This window comes from Trichechus manatus, unplaced genomic scaffold (genome assembly GCF_000243295.1).
Source record: "Trichechus manatus latirostris isolate Lorelei unplaced genomic scaffold, TriManLat1.0 scaffold00057, whole genome shotgun sequence".
Taxonomy (NCBI): domain Eukaryota; kingdom Metazoa; phylum Chordata; class Mammalia; order Sirenia; family Trichechidae; genus Trichechus; species Trichechus manatus.
The window spans coordinates 4,728,302-4,751,013 of NW_004443993.1; the positions used below are offsets into that span (position 1 = coordinate 4,728,302).

The window sequence follows — 22,712 nt, forward strand, 5'->3', positions numbered from 1 at the left end:
CAGAGGCTAGCTCAAAATGCAAATTGTATGAGCTCTTTGAGGACAGGGACTTTATCTTTTTCATTTAAGTTCCCATCATCTATCTCTGGCTCTTAGATTTTTTTCCCAGAATCATGTCACTCTCCTGCCACAGAGCCCACCAGGTCTGGTCTGTCCCCCTCTCATTTCTGCTTACTCAGTGTCACTGTCTAACAGACTCCATCTCCCTGGACACACCTGCAGCCTTCTCCTGGCCTTCCTGCCTCCAAATGTACAGCCTGTGGCCCATGCTCATCACTGAGCTCTTCCCTCCCTCCCTGCTCACGTCTCTCCCCTAGCATGAGGTCCACCTTCCCCGGGGGCCTTCACAGGCTTCTGTGACCCACTGCCCACAGCTCTCCCCAGCCTACTCCTGTGGCTATGTCTTCTACTGGTCTCCTAGGTGACCACAGGATGAACAGGGTGTCCCTCTGCATCTGTCCATCCGTGGAAACCTGCTCACCCTTCCAGATTCAGCTCCAGGGTCTCCATCATTTCCTTCTTGGGACACCCATGGTCTCTGTCTGTCCCTCTGTTACATCCATTCCTGGTGTCACGATTCCAAAATTTGTGAAGCCCCCCCTCTATGCAAAATTCCTGGAAGAAGGGAGGGGAGTGTGGCCATGGCTGGATGCACAACGCGCCCTTTAATCTCCTCAACAACCGTGCAGGGTGCTTCTTCCTGTGGGTCCCAAGTGACAGATGAGGACACTGGTGCTCAGTGAGGTCACTCAGCCCCTACGTGGTCATCCTGGGAGTGTCTGGTCCCAAATTCCTTACTCCTTGTCCTCTTCTACTGCAACCTGGAGTTGAATCCACCCCACCATGGGGAAAAGGAGCATTGACTGATTCCATGAACATGCAGCTCCTCCCAGATGACTCCTGGATGCATTTAAGCTCCCACAATTGGCACAGCATGAGGCCCTTATCCCTCAGCTCTATCCGAGCCAGGCTGAGATTTTCTACTGGGAGCTCCTAAAAGGTCTTGGCAAAAGTCAGGAGGGGTTTGCACCCATTGGAGTGTTACGTTGATGGTGCCCTACTCTGTGAGATGGCTCTCTGAGGAGAGGGCATGTGATGGTTAAGGTGTGTCAACTTGGCTGGGTCATAACTCTCAGTGGTTTGGCAGTTATGTAGCTTGGCAGTTATGTAATGATGTAATCACCTCCGTGATGAGATCTGATATAATGTAATCCCCTCCATGATGAAATCGGCTAGGAGTAGCCAATCAGCTGAAAGGTAGTTTCCTTGGAGCTGTGTCCTGCATCCAGTAAAAGTGGACTTTCTGGCAAAGCTTGCTGGCTTTTGGTCACTCTGGACATCCAGTTCTTGGGACTTGAGCCAGTAACCTGTCATCTTACCAGCCGATCTTGCATTCGTCGGCCTCCACAGCCCATGAGCCAGCAGCCTTAAGTCTGACCTGCCAATCTTGAGTTTGTCAGCCACTGCGGCTATGTGAGTCAGGAGAATACTCCAGCCTAATGCCTGACCCACGGACTTGGGACTTTCCAGCCTCCACAACCACGTGAGCAATTTCCTTGATGTAAATCTTTCTCCCTATATATAAATATTCTTCACAGGTTTTGCTTCTCTAGAGAACGCAGTCTAAGACATTTGGTAGTGAGAGTAAATCTAGAGAAAAAAAATTATAAGGGTGAGTTTTCTAAATGTGTTTTCAGGTCTGGTTAGTCTTAAAGATGTTGATGATTCTGCTTTCAGTAGTAAAGAAAGCACTGCTAATCCATGGCATGAGGTGGCAACAGAAATAGACAAAACATCACTACCAACAGATCAAATATTGGTGAGAGGCGTGGCTCTAGATGATCTAATGTGTGACACTTTTCTACAATTTTGTCAAAATGGTAAGTATAAGGAAGTTGGTTGATTGGTCCTACTTCACTACACAAAGTGGTGAAAGAAAGAGAAGAGCTGCGGGCTTCAGAGGCAAAGGTCAAGCACCACATAAAAGACCTCAAAGTTCCCACTTGTGCCCTGAAAGCCTTATTTCTTGTAGTAACAGAGCTGATACTGCTGAAAACCAAACCCAGTCTTATCGAAAGAGTGGCTGAATTACAACGCCTATTGAGTTCCTAACCCTGAACAGTGTCGGAAGTTAAAGTGAGGGCATTGATTGGGAAGAAATGGGATCCTGAAACTTGGGATGGGGCCATATGGGCAGATAATCAGGATGTGGGGACAAAGATCCCCTAAATTCCATTGAATTGCTCCTGCCAACAAAACCATTAGCCCCTCCACACCCATCTGATGCAATTAACTTAACCCGTTCTGAAGAGCCTTTGTCTGAGATATTTCCTGGGGCGGAATATGAGCTGGGGCATCGCCAGAGGCAGATGCCATACAAAACATTGCTGAATGTTCTCAAAACACATCACCATCAGCCTCCACCAGAATGACTGCAGCATAACTAGATGGTGCCCAGCCTACCACCACTGAGTGCTCTAATAGAGCTGACAATAGAGGGTCCCAGACAGAGCTGGAGAAAAATGAAGAACAAAATTCTAACTCACACACACAAAGACTTACTGGTCTGACAGAGATAGGAGAAATCTCAAGAGTATGGCCCTGGATTCCCTTTTAACTAAGTACTGAAGTCACTCCTGAGGTTCACCTTTCAGCCAATGATTAGACAGGCCTATAAAACAAGACTAAACGGGCACACCAACCCAGAGACAAGGACAAGAAGGCAGGAGGAGACAGGAAATTTGGTAATGGGGAACCCAATTTCAAGAAGGGGAGAGTGTTGACATGTCGTGGGGGTGTCAACCAATGTCATAAAACATATGTGTATTAATTTTTTAATGAGAAATTAATTTGATCTGTAAACTCTCATCTAAAATACAATAAAAAAAAAAAAAACCCACTATCCATTTTTGCTTCTAGACTTAAAACTCGATTTAAGTCCCAGAGAGCCCCAAAAGGTGAAATATAAAGTGTAACCCAGGAGGAGGAAAGCTGCACTCCAAAAGAACTACTTGACTTTTCTAACATGCACCAACAGAAACCTGGAAAATACTTGTGAGAATGGACATTAGAGGAGTGTGATAACAGTGGAAGGAACATAAATTTAGATCAGTCTGAGTTAATTGATATGGGTCCACTAAGCAGATTCTTCATTCAGTGTTTCAGCTCCAGAGGTTACGAAAATATCTAATATTTTATTTGGTTGGGTAACTGAAGCATGGATTACGCGGTGCCCTATGCTAAATCAAGCTGAAGTACTAGACTTGCCTTAGTATACTGTAGGTTTCCAAAGGCTTAAGGAAATTGGCATGTTAGAGTGGATTTATCAGGTTAGACCTCCACAGACCCACACATGGAGTTCCCAGAGGACACACCTTTTACCAAAATGGTAAGGAACAAATTTGTCAAGGGAGCTCTAGCATCCTTGAAGACTGCTATGACTGTTTTATGTAAATCATATTTGACAGTAGGAGCTACCCTAATTGAAGACACTACACCTAACCACTATGGGGTTGATTGGACCCTGTGGTAGTAGGGGTCAAGTGGTGGCACTCAATCAACAAAGTGGGTGTGGTTACTGTAATGGATAATGGTGTCAAAGCAGTAATCAGAATAGTCTGACTCGTATGGACTTATGGCATTGGCTACTTAGTCATGGTGTCCCTATGAGTGAAACAGATGGGAAATCTACTATTTACTTGATCTGTACAAGTGGAAGAATTCTAGATCAAGTGAACAGCGGTCTATCGTCAGAATCAAATCAAATTCCTCAACCAAATCCCAGACTTGAGCCAGCTGACAGAACCACAACCCCTTGAATGGAGACTGGGACCCTTGACGAAGGACCCCACTACACTAGCAAAAAATGTGTACTATTAATCTTTCTCCTAGCCTTCCTCAAAGTGACTGATGGTCTTTCACATGAGTGACTGTTCATTGAGGAAAAAGTAAATAATCAGACTTTTCAGGTATTACTGGATACTGGCTCTGAACTGACATTAATTCCAGGAGACCCAAAACGTCACTGTGGGCCACCAATAAGAGTGGGGGTGTATGTAAGTCAGGTTATTAATGGCATCTTAGCTCAGGTTCATCTCACAGTGGGTCCAGTGGGTCTCCCCAATCCAACCTGTAGTGATTTCCCCACTTCCAGAATGCATAACTGTAAAAGATAATCGGCAACTAGCAAAACCACCACATTGTATCCCTGCCAAGTGTAATAAGGGCTATTATAGTAGGAAAAGCCAAGTGCAAGCAATTACAACTGCCCTTACCTAGGAAAACAGTAAACCAAAAGCAATACAGCATTTCTGGAAGGACTGCAGAGATTACTGCCACCATCACGGACCTGAAGGATGCAGGGGTGGTGATTCCCACTGTATCCTCATTCAGCTCGCCTATTTGGCCTGTGCAAAAAACAGATGGATCCTGGAGAATTACACTGGATTAATGTAAATGTAACCAGGTAGTGACTCCAATTGCAGCTGCTGTTCAAGATGTGGTTTCATTGCTTGAGAAAATTAATACATCTAACTGGTATGCAGCTATTGATCTTGCCAATGTCTTTTTCTCAATTCCAATTTTGAAGGAACACAGGAAGCAGTTTGCCTTCAGCATGCAAGGCCCGAAGTATGCCTTCACTGTCCTACCTCAAGGGTATATCAACTCTCCAGCCCTATGTCATAATTTAGTCCACAGGGACCATAATCACTTTTCCCTTCCACAGCATACCACACTGGTCAATTACATTGACAACATTAGGCTCCTTAGACATAGTAAAGAAGATATGTCAATGACACTAGACTTACTGGCAAAACACTTGCATGCTGGAGGATGGGAAAACAATCTTGACAAAAATTCAAAAACCTTACATTTCAGTGAAATTTCTATGGGTCCAGTGGTGTTGGGCATGTCCAGATACTACTTCTAAAGTGAAGGATAACTTATTGCATCTGGCCTCTCCCACAATTAGAAAGGAGGCACAATGCTGCTGGGCCTCTTTGGATTTTGCAGGCAACATATCCCATATTTGGGTGTGCTACTCTGGCCCATTTATCAAATGACTCGAAAAGTTGCTGGTTTTGAGTGGGGCCCAGAACAAAGGCTGTGTAAGAGGTTCAAGCTGCTGTGCAAGCCTCTCTGCCACTTGGACCATATGAACTGGCTGATCCAATGGTGCTTGAAACATCAGTGGCAGATAGAGATGTTTGGAGGCATTGGCAGGCCCTTATTGGTGAACAGCACAGACCCTTAGGATTCTGGCACAAAGCCCTGCCATGCTCTGCAGATAACTACTCTCCTTTTGAGAAACAGCTTTTGGCTTGTTACCAGGCCTTAGTAGAGACTGAATGCTTAAATATGGGCCACCAAGTCACCATGTGGCCTAAGATGCCCATGATGAACTGGGTGTTGTCTGACCCATAGAGCCATAAAGTCAGACCTGCACAGTAGAATTTCATCTTTAAATGGAAGTGGTATATACAACATTGGGCCTGAGCAGGACCTGAAGGCACAAGAAAGTTGCATGAGGAAGTGGCCCAAATGCCCATGGTCTCCATTCTTGTCACATTACCTTTGCCTTCCCACTCTGTACCTATGGCTGCATGGGGAGTTCCCTATGATCAGCTGAAGAAAACTCATACCTGGTTTACAGATAGTTCTGTGGGACACGCAGGCACCACACGAAAGTGGACAGTGGCAGCATTACAATACCTTTCTGGGACTTACCTGAAAGGCAGTGGTGAAGGGGAATCCTCCCAATGGGCAGAACACCTGGTTGTTCACTTTGCTTGGAAGAAATGCCTAGATGTGCCACTACATGCTGATTCATGGAATGTGGCCAATGGTTTCGCTGGATGGTCAGGGACTTGAAAAGAACATGATTGGAAAATTGGTGACAAGGAGGTATGGGGAAGAGTTGTGTGAACAGACCTCTCTGAATGGGCCAAAGAAGTGAAGATATTTACGTCTCAGGAGAATGCTTTCCAAAGGATGACCTCAGCAGAGGAGGATTTTTAACAATCAAGTGGATAGGATTACGCGTTCTGTGGAAACCAGTCATCCTCTTTCCCCAGCCACTCCCATCATTGCCCATGGTGGCAGGAATGGAGGTTACGGATGGTCTCAGCAACATGGACTTACGCCCACCAAAGCCAACTTGGCTAAAGGAACTGCTGAGTGCCCAATCTGCCAGCAGCAGAGACCAACACTGAGTCCCAGATATGGCACCATTCCTGAAGGTGATCAACCAGCAACCTGGTGGCAAGTTAATTACATTGGAGTCCTTCCAACAAAGAAAAGGCAGCATCTTGTTCTTACTGGAATAGACACCCTAGATACGGATTAGCCTTCTCTGTAATCAATGCTTCTGCCAAAGTACCATCCATGGACTTACAGAATGCCTTATAAGCCGTCATGGTATCCCACACAGCATTTTATCTGATCAAGTGACTCACTTCAAAGCAAATGAAGTGTGGCAATGAGCCTACGCTCATGGAATTTACTGGTCTTACCATGTTCCCCATCGTCCTGAAACAACCGGCTTGACAGAACAATGGAAAGGCCTTCTAAAGACACAATTATGGCATCAGGTAGGTGGCAATACCTTGCAGAGTTTGGGCAATGTTCTCCAGGAGGCTGTATATGCTCTAAAGTAGCATTCAGTATACGGTGCTGTTTTTACCTTACCCAGGATTCATAGGTCCAGGAATCAAGGGGTGGAAATGGAAGCGGCACCACTATTATCTCTAGTGACCCTCTCACAAAATTTTTGCTTTCTGACGTCACAACCCTATGATCTCAGCGTCTAGAGGTCTTAGGTCCAAAGAGAGGAATGCTCCCACCAGGATAGACAACACCAGTAGGCTTCCCTCCAATTGGCCTTTTCTTTCTTTCCATAAGGGCTAGAGCTCCAACTTTTACATTTTTTAAAAACTTTTTTTTCTTTGAGATATAATATACAAACACTGAAATTCACAGTTCTGAATTCTACTGTTTGGTGAGTTTTGGCAATTCCACACACCCAGCTAACTTCCAACCCAGAGAAGATACAGTACATTATCATCACCTCAGACAATTCTCTAGTGCATCTGCCCAATCAGTCCTCCACCAGAGCAACCATTATTCTGATTTCTGTCACAGTAGACTGCTTCTGCTGGTTCTTAAGCTTCAGGAGAATGGAATCACACAGTATAGTCTTTTGGTCCAACTCCATCATTTCACATAATACCTTTGAGGTTCGTCCATGTGCTATCGGTCATTTGTGCTGGTTTTGCTGAGTAACATTTTATGGTGTGGACGCAAGGAGAAAAAAGAAAGAACAGACCAGAACGGATGTCAGAAGAGACTCTGAAACTTGCTCTTGAATGTTGAGTAGCTAAAGTGAATAGAAGAAATTATGAAGTAAAACAGCTGAACAGAACAAAGGGTGGTTTTAGGAGACAAAAAAGTATTACAATGAAATGTGCAAAGACCTGGAGTTAGAAAATCAAAAGGGAAGAAAACACTTGGTGCTTCTCAAACTCAAAGAACTGAGAAAAAATTCAAGCCTCAAGTTGCAATGTCAAAGGATTTTTATAGGCAAAATATTGAATGACACAAGAAGCATCAAAAGAACGAAGGAATACACCTAGTCACTGTACCAAAAAGAACTGGTCAACAATCAATCATTTCAGGAGGTATCATATGATTAACAACTGATGGTATTGAAGGAAGAAGTCCAAGCTGCCCTGAAGGCACTGGCAAAAAGCAAAGTTCCAGGAATTGATGGAATACCAATCGAGATGTTTCAATAAACAGTTGCAACGCTGGAAGTGCCAAGAAATTTGAAATTTGAAAGGCAGCTAACTGGCTAACTGACTGGAAGAGATCTGTATCTATGCCCATTCCAAAGAAAGGTGATACAACAGAATGTCAAAATTATTGAACAATTATCATCATACCATTAAAATTTTACTAAAGATAATTCAAAAAAGTTGCAGCAGTACCTTGACAGGGAACTGCCAGATACTCAAACCAGGTTAGGAAGAGGACGTGGAACAAGGTATATCAATGTTGATGTCAGATGGATCTTGGCTGAAAAACAATACCAGAAAGACATTTACTTGTGTTTTACTGATTACCAAAGGCATTCAACTGTGTTGATTATAACAAATTATGGATAACATTCTGAAGAATATAAATTCCAGAACACTTAACTGTGCTTATGTGAAACCTGTACACAGACCAAGGGACAGTTGTTGGATCAGAATAAGAGGGTATTGCATGGTTTAAAATCAGAAAAGGCATGTATCAGGGTTCTATTCTTTTACTATACTTATTCAATCTGTATGCTGAGCAAATAACCCAAGAAGCTGAACTATATGAAGAAGAATGCAGCATCATGACTGGAGGAAGACTAACAACCTAGGATACAGAGATGACACAACCTTTCTTGCTGAAAGCGAAGCGGACTTGAAGCACCTACTGATGAAGATCAAAGACTACCACCTTCAGTATGGATTGAACATTAACATAAAGAAAACAAAAATTCTTAAAACTGGACCAGTAAGTAACACCACAATAAACGCAGAAAAGATTGAAGTTTTCAAGGATTTCATTTTACTTGGATCCACAATCAACACCCACGGACGCAGCAGTCAAGAAATCAAATGACATATTGCATCGGGCAAATCTGCGAAAAATCTCTTAGTTAAAAAGCAAATATGTTACTTCAAAGAGTAAGGTGCACGTGACCTAAGTCATCGTATTTTTAATCACCTCATATGCATAAGAAAGTAGAACAATCAATAAGGAGGACCAAAGAAGAACTGATGCCTTTGAATTATGCTGTTGGTAAAGAATACTGAATATACCATGAACTACCACAAAAACAGACAAACCTGGAAAGAAGTGCAACCAGAATGCTCCTCTGAAGCGAGAATAGTGAGGCTTCATCTCACATACCTTGGATATGTTATCAGGAGGGACCAGTACCTGAACAAGAACATCATGCTTGGTAAAGTAGAGGGTTAACAAAAAAGAGGCACACCCTCAGTGAGATGGACCGACGCAGTGGCTGCAACAATGGGCTCAAACATAGCAAGACCGCCAGGAAGGCGTAGGACTGGGCAATGTTTCATTCTGCTTTACATGGGGTCGCTATCTGTCAGAACCGATTCGACAGCACTTAAGAATAACAACATTCTAAGTCTGAAATGTCATGAGAATCTCACTCACAGCACATGTCGGTTGGAACCAGCTACCTTTCAAGTGCTCACTAGCCACAGGTAGCTGATGGTACCCCAGTGGACAGTTCAGGCCTAGAACCGGGAGGTGGCTTTGAAACTGTGGAGGCCTGAGTTCAAATCCCAGCTGTGTCTTTAACATGCGGTGTGACATGTCCATCCCCTCTCTGATCTCAGTGTCCTCATGTGAGAAACTGGATTTGTCACAGAGCTTCCATTAGAAGGTCATTGGTCCATCAGGTAATGGTAGTGAGTCTCTGGGCCTGAGTAAAAAGTGCAGCTTCTCTTTGCTGTTGCTCTTCTCTTAGGTCCTATTTCTTTGCAAGACATCTCAGGGACCTCGGCTGGAAGGGTGTGGAGGGAGTGGACAGGGAGGTGAGAACAGATTCTCTGTAAATCCAGGCCTTTCAAGCTCTGGAAAGGACAGTGCATTGTCAGCACAGACACAGCCGATGGGGCTCAGTGGGCAGGAGTGAGAATGAGTGTGGAAAGTCCAGGCAACGTGACCTGGTGTGGAAAGAGCTTGCTCAGTCCATATGCACCATCAGAGTGGTATTCTGGAGGCCTCCTCACCTGCCTAGGGTTCATTTCTCACTTCAGGTAGGCACTGAGGGAGCCGGGGGAGGTGGGGAGGAGCACAACTGGGAGGCCTCAGATGTCCAGCCATTGAGGGTACCCGTGAGGGCAGTGGGGGCTGTGAGGGGGCAGGCAGGGCCACGGTACAATCTCATCTGTGTTTGAGGAAAGTTGTCCTCACTACATGTGGAGGATGACAGGGAGTGCCAGCTAACAAGCAACCTGCCTGAGGCTGGTGTGCTGGCCCAGGTAGGGTCAGCAGGGCTCAGAGTGTGGTGTCATTGATGGGGTGAAGGGGATGGACTCAAGGGATCAGGCTTTGTTTCAGATGGAGCAGGGGATATACAGTAGGAGGCAAGAACAAGCCCAGGAAATGACAAAGGCAGAAAGGTGAGTGGGACAGGAAGGAGTGGCCTAAGGAGAGGCACTCCATGTCGACAACCAGGTGGAGCTGTCCTGCAAAAACTGGACACTGACATCTGGGCTTAGAGGAAAGAAGGCAGGTGAGAGAGACTTGCTGGTGTCCTGTGAGGTCATAGATGAGGAGCTGCATTTCTGTCAGATCTTGTCCCTCTGACAACTGCCAGGTCTGGGGTGGGGCATGGCCTTGGATCTGAACGTCAGACGGCCCCCCAGGCTGGCTGCTGACAGACCTCTCCATCCCCGAAGCCCGGTCACTGCTGTTGGGAAGAGCCCTAAAGGTCACAAGGGTGTAAGTGACAGAGTAGAGCCAACGCCCTTTGTCACAGCTCTTCCAGGAGCTTGCGCCACCCATTCACCACAGGAGCGAGACTAGTATCATGTCTCAGGACCCTCCTCTGAGACATGTCTGTACTGTATTTAGCTAAAAAGGCATTCTCCCTCCCCTAGGACATTTGACTCAAAACTTATGGCTTATTTTCAACACATTCGTTTCCAACATGAATTGCTCTTCCTTCTAAAACCACCCCAACAGAGAGACCAGAATGCTGAGTGTCTCCCGAGGGCAGCGGCACTGGCTGTAGGCATACCATTATCACATAACACAACGGGGCACTGGGCTCAGCTCTGGGTTCCAGCCTGGAGAGGGTCTGTGAAGTCGGAGCTTGCTAGAGCAAGATAGACAATGGGCCGAAGCTGCCCCCCCTTCTTGAGGTAAACATTTTACATCTCAAATCTTTTGTGATTCTTCAACATCCTGTGATACTGACACCTAAACCTGAAAAAACAGTAAACTAGAAAAAAGCCCAAATACCAAACCATCCCCATTACAGGTCAGTATCACTTATGAATATCAATGACTAAACAAAACTTTAGTGAATAGAAACCAACACATTAAGGATACATCCAAACAGCATCTTTACCAGGCATGCAAAGTTAATTCATTAGTAAACCCATTAATATCATAAATAGATTCAAGAAAATAAATCATTCACTTACCTCCATAGTTGATGAAAATTGCCCTCGAAAAAATTCCATAACAGTTTCTAAACAACCAAAAAACCAAACCAGTAGCAGTCGAGTCAATTCCGACTCCTGGTGACTTCATGTGCGTCATAGAAGTGGGTTCCATGGGGTCTTCAACGGCTGTGACATTTCAGAAGTAGACTGCCGGCCCTTTCTTCCTAGTCCTTGTTAGTCTGAAAGCTCCACTAAACTTGATCAGCATCATAGCAATACACAAATCCACTGACAGATAGGTAATGACTGCACATATGAGGTGCACTGGCCAGGAACTGAACCAGTGGAAGGCGAGAACTGGTAACCTAGTGCTGTCGTAATACAAATACCAAAAAGAACAAAATTTATTTTCTCCTCATTCCAGAGGTGAAAAGTCAAAATCAGGGTCTCAGCAATACTAATTCCTTTTGTGAGCATCTCTTCTACTTTCTGGCGTCTGCCAGTGATCCTGGGCATTCTTTGGCTTAGAGACGATCCCCACATGGTGTCTGTCTTCCCCCGTTACTGGATAAAACAAAAAAACCCAAACCCACTGCCATCCAGTAGATTCTGACTCATAGTGATCCCATAGGGTTTCCAAGGCTGTAGATCTCCACAGAAGCAGACTGCCACATCTTTGTCCTGCAGGAGCCGCTGGTGGTTTCGAACTGCCGTTATTGGATATGACCTCTAAATACTAATGATGTCAGGTCTTCTACGTTAGTTTATAAATTTAACACAATCCCAGTAAAAATATCAAAAACATTTTTGGAGTTAGACAAGTTCATAACAAATTTATAAAAAGAAATAACAAAACTAAACATGGAAAAATAGCCAGAAAATCACTGAGGAGAAAAAAACCAAAACGGAATACCTGCACTAGATACCTATACAAAGAACTCTACAAACTCAACAATAAGAAACCAAACAACCCATTTACAAAACAAGATTCAAAGACATACTTCACCAAAAACCAAAAAGCCCATTGCCTCTGGGTCGACTCCAACTCATAGTAACCCTACAGGACAGAGTAAAACTGTCCCATGAGGTTTCCAAGGAGCAACTGGTGGATTTGAACTGCCGACCTTTTGGTTAGCAGCCAAGCTCGTAACCACTACACCACCAGGGCTCCTCATACAGAGTTTTCCAACGTGGCTCTAACTATTTTGTATTCTCACCAGCAACGAATGAGAGTTTGTATTGCTCCACTTCCTTACCAGCATTTTGTATTGTCAGTATTTTGGATGTTAGCTCTTCTAATAAGTTTATAGTAGTATCTCAATTTTGTTTTAATTTTCAATTCCGTAATGACACGATGAGCATTTTTTCATATGATCATTTGCTTCCTTTGTACTTCACCAAGTGAAGCAATACAAACTCTCATTCATTGCTGGTGAGAATACAAAATTGTTACAGCCAGACTGGAAAACTCCGGCATTTTCTTAGGAAGGTAAACAAAGGCTTCCCATACAACCCTGCAACTGCACTTACTTCAGATGCAGGAGTGGAGGCAGTGAGTGGTAAGAAGGCTGTTCACCAGCTGACCCGGTAACTCAGAGGTCCACATCCACTTCCGGTTTCCATGCCAGAAACAGAATATTGGCCAAATTGTGGTGACAAGGAACAATGGCCACTTCCTGCAGCGGGGACCCGAGTAGAAATGTTTTCCTTCCACGAGACTTGGTTGGGCCTTGGGTTCAGACCAGGTTGGCAGCGGCAGTGGTAGGAAAGCCTGAAGTCCCCTACACATGGGCCTGTTGTCTAATAAAGACTGCTACAGGACATCCCTCTCCTAAGCAAATGTTGGGGTTCCTGTCAGATGAGTCACTATTAGGGATTGGATTGTGTGTACGTGTTGTAAATCCTAATCCCTATACCTGTGGATGTACTCCCATCCAGAATAGGTTTCTTGGTATGTTAATGAGGCCACATCAGTATAGGGTGTGCCTTAAACCAATCATCTAAAAGATACAAAAGGAGTAGATTAGACACAAAAGCTAGAAAGCACTGATGGGGAAACACAGGTGCCATGACACATGAAGAATGTCAAGGAACAGCACAGAAGCTGAGGAGACAAGGACCTTCCCCCAGAGCACAGAGACTACCCTTGAGATGACACCCTAAACTTTGACTTCTACCCTAAAATGTGAGAAGATAAATTTCATTTGTTAAAGCCACACACTTATGGTATTTGTTATAGCAGCACTGAGAAAGTAAGCCACACACCTGAATGGGTGCCCCCTCCTTGACACCTGTGCCAGAAATGTACTACAAGATTGCAACAGAAATCAGCCTGTCCAGATTCCAACATAACTGGAATAGATTGCTGGTGGGAATATGAAATGGCACAGCCTCTTTAAAAACAGATCAGCAGTTTCTTATCCAGTTAAACATACACCTAATCTATGACAAGAATCTTACTTTGAGGGATATATGCAAGAAAAAGGAAAACTATAAGTTCACATAAAATCTGTTTGAAAATATATCAGCTTTATTCAAAACAACTAAATACAAATGTCTTCCAGTTGGCAAATACACAAACTACAGTATGGCTGTACAATGGAATACTACACAGCAATTAAAAGGAACAAGCTATTGATACATTCATCAACATGGATGACTCTCAAATGCATTGTTATATGACAGAAGCCAGAATCAAAAAGCTACACAGTACATGGTAAGTATGGGGACAGCTGCTAGGGACTCATGGCCCAGAGAAAGTTTGACTAAAAAGGGGCAGCACTGGGGAGAATTTTGGAGAGAAGAATGGTACCGTCCTGTACTTTCATTTTGCAACTGATTATGAGACTTTATGCATTTGTGAACTAAGATTCCAAAAGTAAATTACTGTTTGTAAATTTAAAAAATAAGGGAAAAATTTTCACAAGAAATGAATAAATGTTAAAAAATTGAAAATTAAGAAGCAGAACGAGACAAGAAATCAATTATAATTCTCACCTTCATGGAAGAATCCCTTTTAGTATTCTAGAATGGACTGTCTCTACAAAATAGTTTATTGACATTTGTAAAATGTACATTAATATATAAATAGTTTACAAACTGACATCATCCCACACACACTATTTTATACCTTGCTGGAGTGTAATGAGTTTCTTTTATATATGGCCATTCTGACCCTGGGTTTGTAATTCTGGCAAAAACGACTGGTTGGGCCACAGTCGGCCCTGTGATTGGTTTATTTTATGCACCTACAGGGATTGATCGATCTGCTATTCAAATAGTCATTTGAAAATCCACCCAAAAGGATTGAGCGACTTGTAGCCCACCAAGATGATTGGTCAGTCAGTCATGGTCCTGCAGAGACTGCCATGCTTTGAAATTATCAAGGAGTTTGTTTATATAAGTAGCAACCCAACAAAGGTACAGAAAAGAGGGCTCCAAAAATCTGTAATACAGGTCAAGAGCTGTAACACAGAGGATAGCACGAGGCTGCTTTTAGGAAAGTAGCTAAGAGAGCTGAGTGGGCTGCTATACTGATCATGAGTTGGGCCATGTGATGGATTGAATTGTGTCCCCAAAAATGTGTGTGAACTTGACTAGGCCATGATTCCCCGTATTGTGTGGTTGTCCATTTTGTGATCTGATGTGACTGATTAACCTGTCTTTTAAATCTTAATCTGAATGATGTTAATGAGGCAGGATTAGAGGCAGTCATGAATATGAGGCAGTACTCAACCTACAGGATCAGATTGTATCTTGAGTCAATCTCTTTTGAGATATAAAAGAGAGAAGTGAGCAGAGAGGAGAGGGACCTCATTACCATGAAGAAGGTACAGAGCGGAACATATCCTTTTGACGTGGGGTCTGCATCCTGAGAAGCTCCTAGACAAGGAGAAGACTGATGACAAGGACCTTTGCCCAGAGCTAACAGAGAGAGAAAGCCTTGCCCTGAAGCTGGTGCCCTCAATTCAGACTTATAGCCTCCTAAACTGTGAGACAATAAATTTGTTTGTTAAAGCCACTCACTTGTGGTATTTCTGTTATAGCAGCACTAGATAACTGAAACTGTCCAGTTAGCAACAGAAAGACTGATGGCAGGAAGGCCAAAGGTAGAGAGCTGTGCTCAACCAAGAAAGGTCTGCTAGCATGGCAGAGATGACCTGAGAGAGTTGTCCTAGTTGGAAGCTGTCCTGATTCATAAAGCTGATCTTGTTTTTCCTGAACTGTATCCTGTTACTCCCCTAATAAGCCACATAACTACCCCTATTGTCTGTTGTTTCTTTGTGGCCACTGCATAAAATTATTTAACCCAGCAGAGAAGTAGAGTGTGCCATTGGGGGAACAACTGGTATCAGAAACAGTGAAGAAGTTAAAAGTGGAGGTATGTCTGATCTTCACCTCATAGGAACCCACTTTGTGCTGATGATGATTGTTATGGACTGTGTCCCCAAAAATATCTGCCAAATTGGCTAGTTAATGATTCCCAATACTGCATGACTGATTTACCTATATGTTGTAAATCCTATCACTATACTATAGTGAGATGGATAAGTAATAATTACATTGATGAGATCTACAAAATTAGTGTCTTTAATCAACCTCTTTTGAGACATAAAAGAAGTAGCAAGACAAGGGGACCTCATACCACCAAGAGAGTGGCACCAGGAGTGCAATGCATCTTTTGGACTTGGGGTTCCTGTGTGGAGAAGCTTCTAGTCCAGGGGAAGATTGATGAGAAGGACCTTCCTCTGGAGCCGACAGACAGGGAAAGCCTTCCCCTGGAGCTGATGCCCTGAATTTGCACTTCTAGCCCACTAGACTGTGAGAAAATAAATTTGTTTGTTAAAGCCATCCACTTGTGGTATTTCTGTTATAGATAACTAAGACAATGATTCTTATTCCTAAGGAGTCTAGATGATTCCTTGTGCAAACACACCAGCCTTTCACACAACATTATAGTATGATTGCCTCTCCTGTGGTCCAAATTTTTCTGAAAATACTCATTTAGTGGCAGTTTAGTATTCTGATGCATGGCCAGACATTAATCTAACAACCTTCCTGGCAGAAGTTGACTCTCGTGGTATGCGTTACCTAAAACCACTATCAATAGGCACCATCATGGTCCCCAAGAATTTCCATGGGATGATACTATGAGAAAAATGGATGGATCAAGAAAAAATCTAATTTGAAGACTTTTGCGACCTTCATCCACCATTTCGCAGGCCCCATACTTGAGAACTAAGTGAACCAGCTCCCAGCTCGGCATCGGGCAGAGTGGGGCTGGATAAACTGCTAGACTCAACAGCCCCTTGTCTTTCCCCCACTAATACAGGAACCCTAGATGGGCTCCCATCTTCTCCGACCCCATTGGAGGTATCCATACCAGGTGGATCAGCATCCACTATTGCAGCCCAGCAACTACAGCCTTAGGTCCTGGCCTGGCACACAGTCTTGGACTGTCAAAATGACCAAAATCAGGACTCTGTCACTAAGCACAATCTCTGTGTCTGTACAGCTAAGAAGTTCCACTGAAGCTACATTACATGGAGGTCTCAGTGTGGGCCCATCATTGACTTGGGGCACAGAATGAGATGTCTTTCCATTCAAACCCTGCTACTCAAACCACCGTTTAAGAGAAAGGCATCTCTGCGAACCAATTATGGATTAAAACATACAGTGCAATCCTGTTTCCGTTAAAACCATTTTTGTGCACACAAGAAAGACTGAAAAAAAACAGACAAAATATAAAGAATAATATGATTCTAACAAAAATGCAAACATTACTTGTCAAAACTCATATCATAGAATTGAAAGTGGAATTAGAGTGATATTTTTCACCTTAATGTTCACATTAGAAACTAAAAAGTGGAAATTAATGCACATGCAGATAAAGCAGTAGTAAATTCCACACTTCTAACTTGGATAAGATTCCTCCCCTGGTATAAAAAAGGCCAGCTATGAGACCTATCACACTGGAAAGACCCTGTGACTAATCTTTGTGATAAAGCCTTCAATCACATCATTTCCCTTTTGATGCAGGGGAGAAATGCTGATGTAAAAAATTAGCACACATACTTAGGAAAATACCTCACAGGAGGAGGGAGTGACTGGCAAATCAACACAAAAGGTATGTATTATTTGTGCAAAAATATGATAGGGAGGTCTTAGCAATCACTAGGGGCCTTCCTATATTCCTAAAATTCCTAAGACCTTCCTGTGAGTTTTTATATCAATAGTTAGCTGTGAGTAATAGCTAAACAGCTTCCCACATTCCTTACATTCCTAAGGCTTCTCTTCAGTGTGAACTCTTTCATGTTGAGTGAGGTGGGAGAAATGACTAATGGCTTTCCCACATTCCCTAAATTTGTTAAGTTCTCTCTCTACTGTAAGTTCTTACCTGTCTAGTAAGGTGGGAGGAATGACTAAAGGCTTTCCTCCATTGTTTACATTCAAAATGTCTCGCCACACTGAGTTCTTATATGTTGAGGGATGAATAATCTCAATGCTTTCCCACATTCCTTACATTCAAGGCTTGTCTCCACCGTGAGTTCTTACGTGTCTAGCGAGGGATGAGAAACTAGTAAAGGCTTTCGCACATTCCTCACATTCATAAGGCTTCTCTCCACTGTGAGTTCTTATATGTCTAGTAAGGGATGAGTAATCTCTAAAGGTCTTCCTACATTCCTTACATGTATAAGGTATATTTTCACTGTGAGTTTTTATATGTCTATTGAGGGATGAGACGCTAGTAAAGGCTTTCCCACATTCTTTACATTCATATGGTCTCTCTCCACTGTGAGTTCTTACATGGTGAATGAGGGATGAGTAATATCTAAACGCTTTCCCACATTCTTTACATTCGTAAGGCTTATCTCCACTGTGAGTTCTTATATGTCTAGTGAGGTATGAGAAACTAGTAAAGGCTCTCCCACATTCCTTACATTCGTAAGGCCTCTCTCCACTGTGAATTCTTGTATGTTGAGTGAGAGATGAATAATTTCTGAAAGTTTTCCCACATTTCTTACATTCGTAAGGCTTCTCTCCACTATTAGTTCTTAAATGTCTAGTAAAGTACGAAAAACGACAAAAGACTTTCCCACATTCCTTACATTCATAAGGCCTCTCTCTAGTGCGAACACTTCTATGTTTAGCGAGGTGAGAGGAACGACTAAAGGCTTTCCCACAGTCCTTACATACATAAGGTGTCTCTCCAGAGTGAACTCTTACATGTGTAGCAAGGGATGAGTAATATCTAAAGGCTTTCCCACATTCCTTACATTCAAAAGGCCTCTCTTCACTGTGAGTTTTTACATGTCTAGCGAGATAGGAGAAACGACTGAAGCCTTTCCCGCATTCCTTACATTCATATGGCCTCTCTCCACTGTGAATTCTAACATGTCTACTGAGGCAGGAGGAACGAATAAAGGCTTTCCCACAGTCCTTACATACATAAGGCTTCTCTCCAGTGTGAACTCTTACATGCGTAGTAAGGGATGAGTAATATCTAAAGGCTTTCCCACATTCCTTACATTCATAAGGCTTCTCTCCACTGTGAGTTCTTAAATGTGTAGCGAGGGCTGAGGAATTACTACAGGCTTTTCCACAGTGCTTACATTCATAAGGCCTGTCTCCACTGTGAGTTCCTGTATGTATAGTGAATGACGACGAACGACTGAAGCCTTCCCCATATTTTTTACATTTATAAGGCTTATCCCCACTATGAAATTTTTTTTGTAAAAGGTGTGATGAGGGATGGATTTTCTGACGTTCTTTACATTCACACTTACAACCTCTCGCATGTGTCCAAAAGAATGAGAAACTACAGAAATCTCCCCCACACTTGTTACATTCATAGGGTTTCTCTCCAGTGAGTGCTGTCACCTTACATTTATAAGGTTTCTCTTCAGTAAGAGTACTTACAGGAATGCTTGGGTCAGAGGAACACCTGTAGGCTTCTGTACATTTCTTACATTGATAAGTACTGCAACCTGAGTGAGATCTGATATGATGCTTAAGTGATGAGTGATCGATGAAGGATTTTCCACACTCGTGGCATTCAGACGAATTTACATTAGGAGTTCTTTTGAACGCAGCAAGATTTGGAATCCATCTGTAGGTTTTTCCACCTTGATTTTCTTCATTATTTTCAAAAAGTTTCTTTATAACACACCTTCAGTTAAAAATAGGCAGCGTGCTGTTAGGATTAAATTTGTTCCCATTTCACCATTACCAAATACAGTGAATGTTTACGATTTTTGCCCCAAGTTATCTCATGTTTCATAGGTTAAATCATCTGGTAGACAGACTACCGTTAATGTCACAGTGTTTCCAAAATATCAGACTGTCTGATAATTATATACAAGTGAAATAGATTTCAAATATTCAATATCTAACATCTATGAAAATACTATAAAAATTCTGTGAACATGAAATTTCAGAACTAGTTTTACATATATATGTAATTTTAGTGTCATGACACTAAGATTTTCCCATTAGGCACTGCTCTCTCTCATGAATAACACTCACCTCTCATGTCTCCCCTGATTTTTATGCTGATCTTCAATGCCATGCCATTTGCAGATTTCTCCTAATATAGAGGAGCAAATATCATTCTTCATGAATTCCACTATTAGATATTCACTGCATAACTTTTCTCCATCATTAAGGTTTTGAGAAACTGACCCAATGGTTGAAACTGAGGTTCACAATATGAAAGAAAAGAAGAGGAATTATTAGAAGCAAAAAGGCAGCTGTGAGTAAAGAAAGAATGACACATTTGGCTGTTTCAGGTATTGGCAATGGTCCGAAAGCAATTTTCTAGGAAATACTTCTATGAAGATTGAGAGTGCCAGTGACATAAATAAGTTGTAATTAGGTGAGTAAAGTGCAAAGATATTAGACACACTGCACACGTAATGTGGAAATGCTCCACGTACATGGAAGAAGAAAAGGGGAACTCTTTCTCCATGAAAGCAGGTGTGAGACAATGAGAATAAAAAAAGCTCAGGTTTGTGAAGTTCAGTCTCCTCAACCCAAGAGACATTTTTTCTGATTTAGTCAAATCTAGTTCTCTCCATGCAAGCTGGTCCTTGAAAGGATTTTTGCCTTCCTGGTGCTCCCTGACATAGTGGCCCTTGATGTCCTATGTCCACTCTCTTATTTTTCTCTTGCTTTTCTGGGAGAACAAATGGGTGTAGCTGACATGGTGCTCTTGGAGAAAGACATATCATGAGAGAAGACAGTGAAGAGAGTGAACATTCTCCTGAGACTGAAACAGTACTTTGGCCTTCAGAGTCTACAGAGATGGGCATGTGTGAATTTATTTACAGCAAAATAGTCATGTAGAACTTGTAATAAACACAGTGAAACTCTTTATAAGTCCCAAACCATAAGTCTTTTCTCTGTGACCTACGATAAAACCACAAGTTAACTGTCACACTTATAACTAAAACAGCCTCAAGGCTTTTAACAAAAGAAATAAAAAAGAACTTTAATACATAGGGCATTATATTCAGAAAGAATCACAATTTTTAAGATCCATAAATCAAATGACTACTCTTGTTCTCTTTAATAATGCATTCCCATTCTGCAGCCCAAATACTAGAGCAAGGCTGACAAGTACAATATACGTACTCACTAAATAATAGATTTTAAATAATGACAACATATTTACCTACTGAGGCCAGGTTTCTGAAAGTTTCCATCATCACATCTTTGTAGAGTGTCCTCTGAGCAAGATCCAGTAGAGCCCACTCTTCCTGGGTAAACTCCACAGCCACATCCTCAATGACCACTGAATCCTAAAATACCCCACATATTTTGGTTCAGCAAGATACCATGCACTCCAATGTGTGCAAAAGGATGCGTGAGGCTGACAGTCCTGGGGAACTGAGAATTTCTAGGGATTTGATACAAGGTACTGTGTTGTACTATAGTATACTCTAGGATCTAGGCCTCACTTATCAGCTTTATTCCAAGACTATCTACACTCACATCCTGACTTATTGCATCCTGTGTCATAGATTTAACAATACACCTACTACTCACTTATCTACTATCTCATTATCAAACGTTTCACATTTACAACAATACCAAAAAATCTATCTTTTTGCATTAACAAGGAGCTGAGGTAAGAGAGAGAGGAAGAGTGAACTCTGTGAAAGGGGGTGAGGCCGCATGGGCTGCCAGCGGTCAGTCTGCATTACCCAGGTTGGGTGGAGGAGCTAGGTGGGGTATGCATTAAGTGGGGCAGTGGTAAGGCCGTGAGGAGGCAGCAAGAACCTGGGCTGCAGGAGTCGAGTGGGAAGCTCAGAAGTCTTTTCTTCCAAAGTGGTCTCTCTGCCACATCCGTAGCCTTTGCCAAGCCAGGTGGCCAGTCCTCACCTGCCAGCAGGCCCCTGAGGAGTTGCCCACCACCAAGGCCCATCTCTGGGGCTGGTGGAGTAGAAAGGTAGAGAGGAGAGGTAGGGGGTTCTACACAGAGGCCTGGAGCAAGTCCAGTTAACAGTGGGCGCCTGCTGGTCTGGAAGCAGCGGGCAATCCCTGACCACCATCACCATCACCCCCCAAGAGGGGCCTGCCGTGCCACGTGCATCCTGAGACTTGCCAGGGACACCTGATGGGTGATGACTAGTGGTACGTGGGTGTCAAAGTCAGGGCACGGCCCCCAATCTTGCATAATGATATAGTCTTTGCAACCTAACCATGTCAATAAGTGAGGAGTGGGTGTACTTTCAACACATTCACATCTCTCTATACTTTGTGACAAATTCTAGTCTTATTCTATCTGTATGGACTAGAACACTCAGAGCACATACCACAAATTAGAGAAATGCTCTACAAATCAAAGTCTTAGATCTACTTTCAGATCACTTCCTTGTTTAAAAAAAAAATTCACCTCCTTCCACAAGACCATCATCTAAGAAAAACAAAAAACTAAACCTGTTGCCCTACAGTTGATTCCGACTCATACTAACTGTACAAGACAGAGTAGAACTGCCCCCATAGAATTTCCAAGGAAATCTTGACCTTTCGGTTAGCAACTCTTAACCACCATGCCACAAGACCCGCTAGAACTCTACAAGAAAAATGAGTCACAGGGTAAATGCAGGATGAGATATGAACAAGTAGGAAACACTGTAGAACTTGCAGCTTTTCCTTCTACCCCTCACTAGTCATAGGAGGCCCAGGGGCCCACACCAACAAACTGGTAACTCAAAGCCCTAAGATGCTAGTATTTTCTTGAAAAATTTCAAGTGATCAGGAGATAAAAGGACACCTACTGAAAACAGAATATTCTTTTCAAGAATTATGAATTTTTACACATCTGTCACCTGTTTTTCAATAATTCAGTAGTTGCACTTTCAACCTCTCTGTCCCTTACATGGATTCAGAAAGGGCATTGAAAAGTTCAACAGAGCTCAGGTGAGACACGAAACATGAGAATCGAGATCTCTCCAGAATTCTCACGATTTGAGAACCAATGCTACTGTACACAAATTATTAGTGAACACACCACTCAACAAATATACA

The 22,712-nt window shown here is 42.9% G+C and overlaps 1 protein-coding gene across 1 annotated transcript in view; it reads right to left on the reverse strand.

The window, feature by feature from the left end:
• Positions 1-22,712, reverse strand: part of LOC105756395 (zinc finger protein 791-like) — a 97,138-nt gene that overhangs the window by 50,535 nt on the left and 23,891 nt on the right. Inside the window, 3 exon segments of the mRNA XM_023733226.1 lie at positions 17,704-19,350; positions 19,707-19,857; positions 20,854-20,980. Of these exon segments, the coding sequence (XP_023588994.1) occupies positions 17,704-19,350; positions 19,707-19,857; positions 20,854-20,980 (1,925 nt within the window).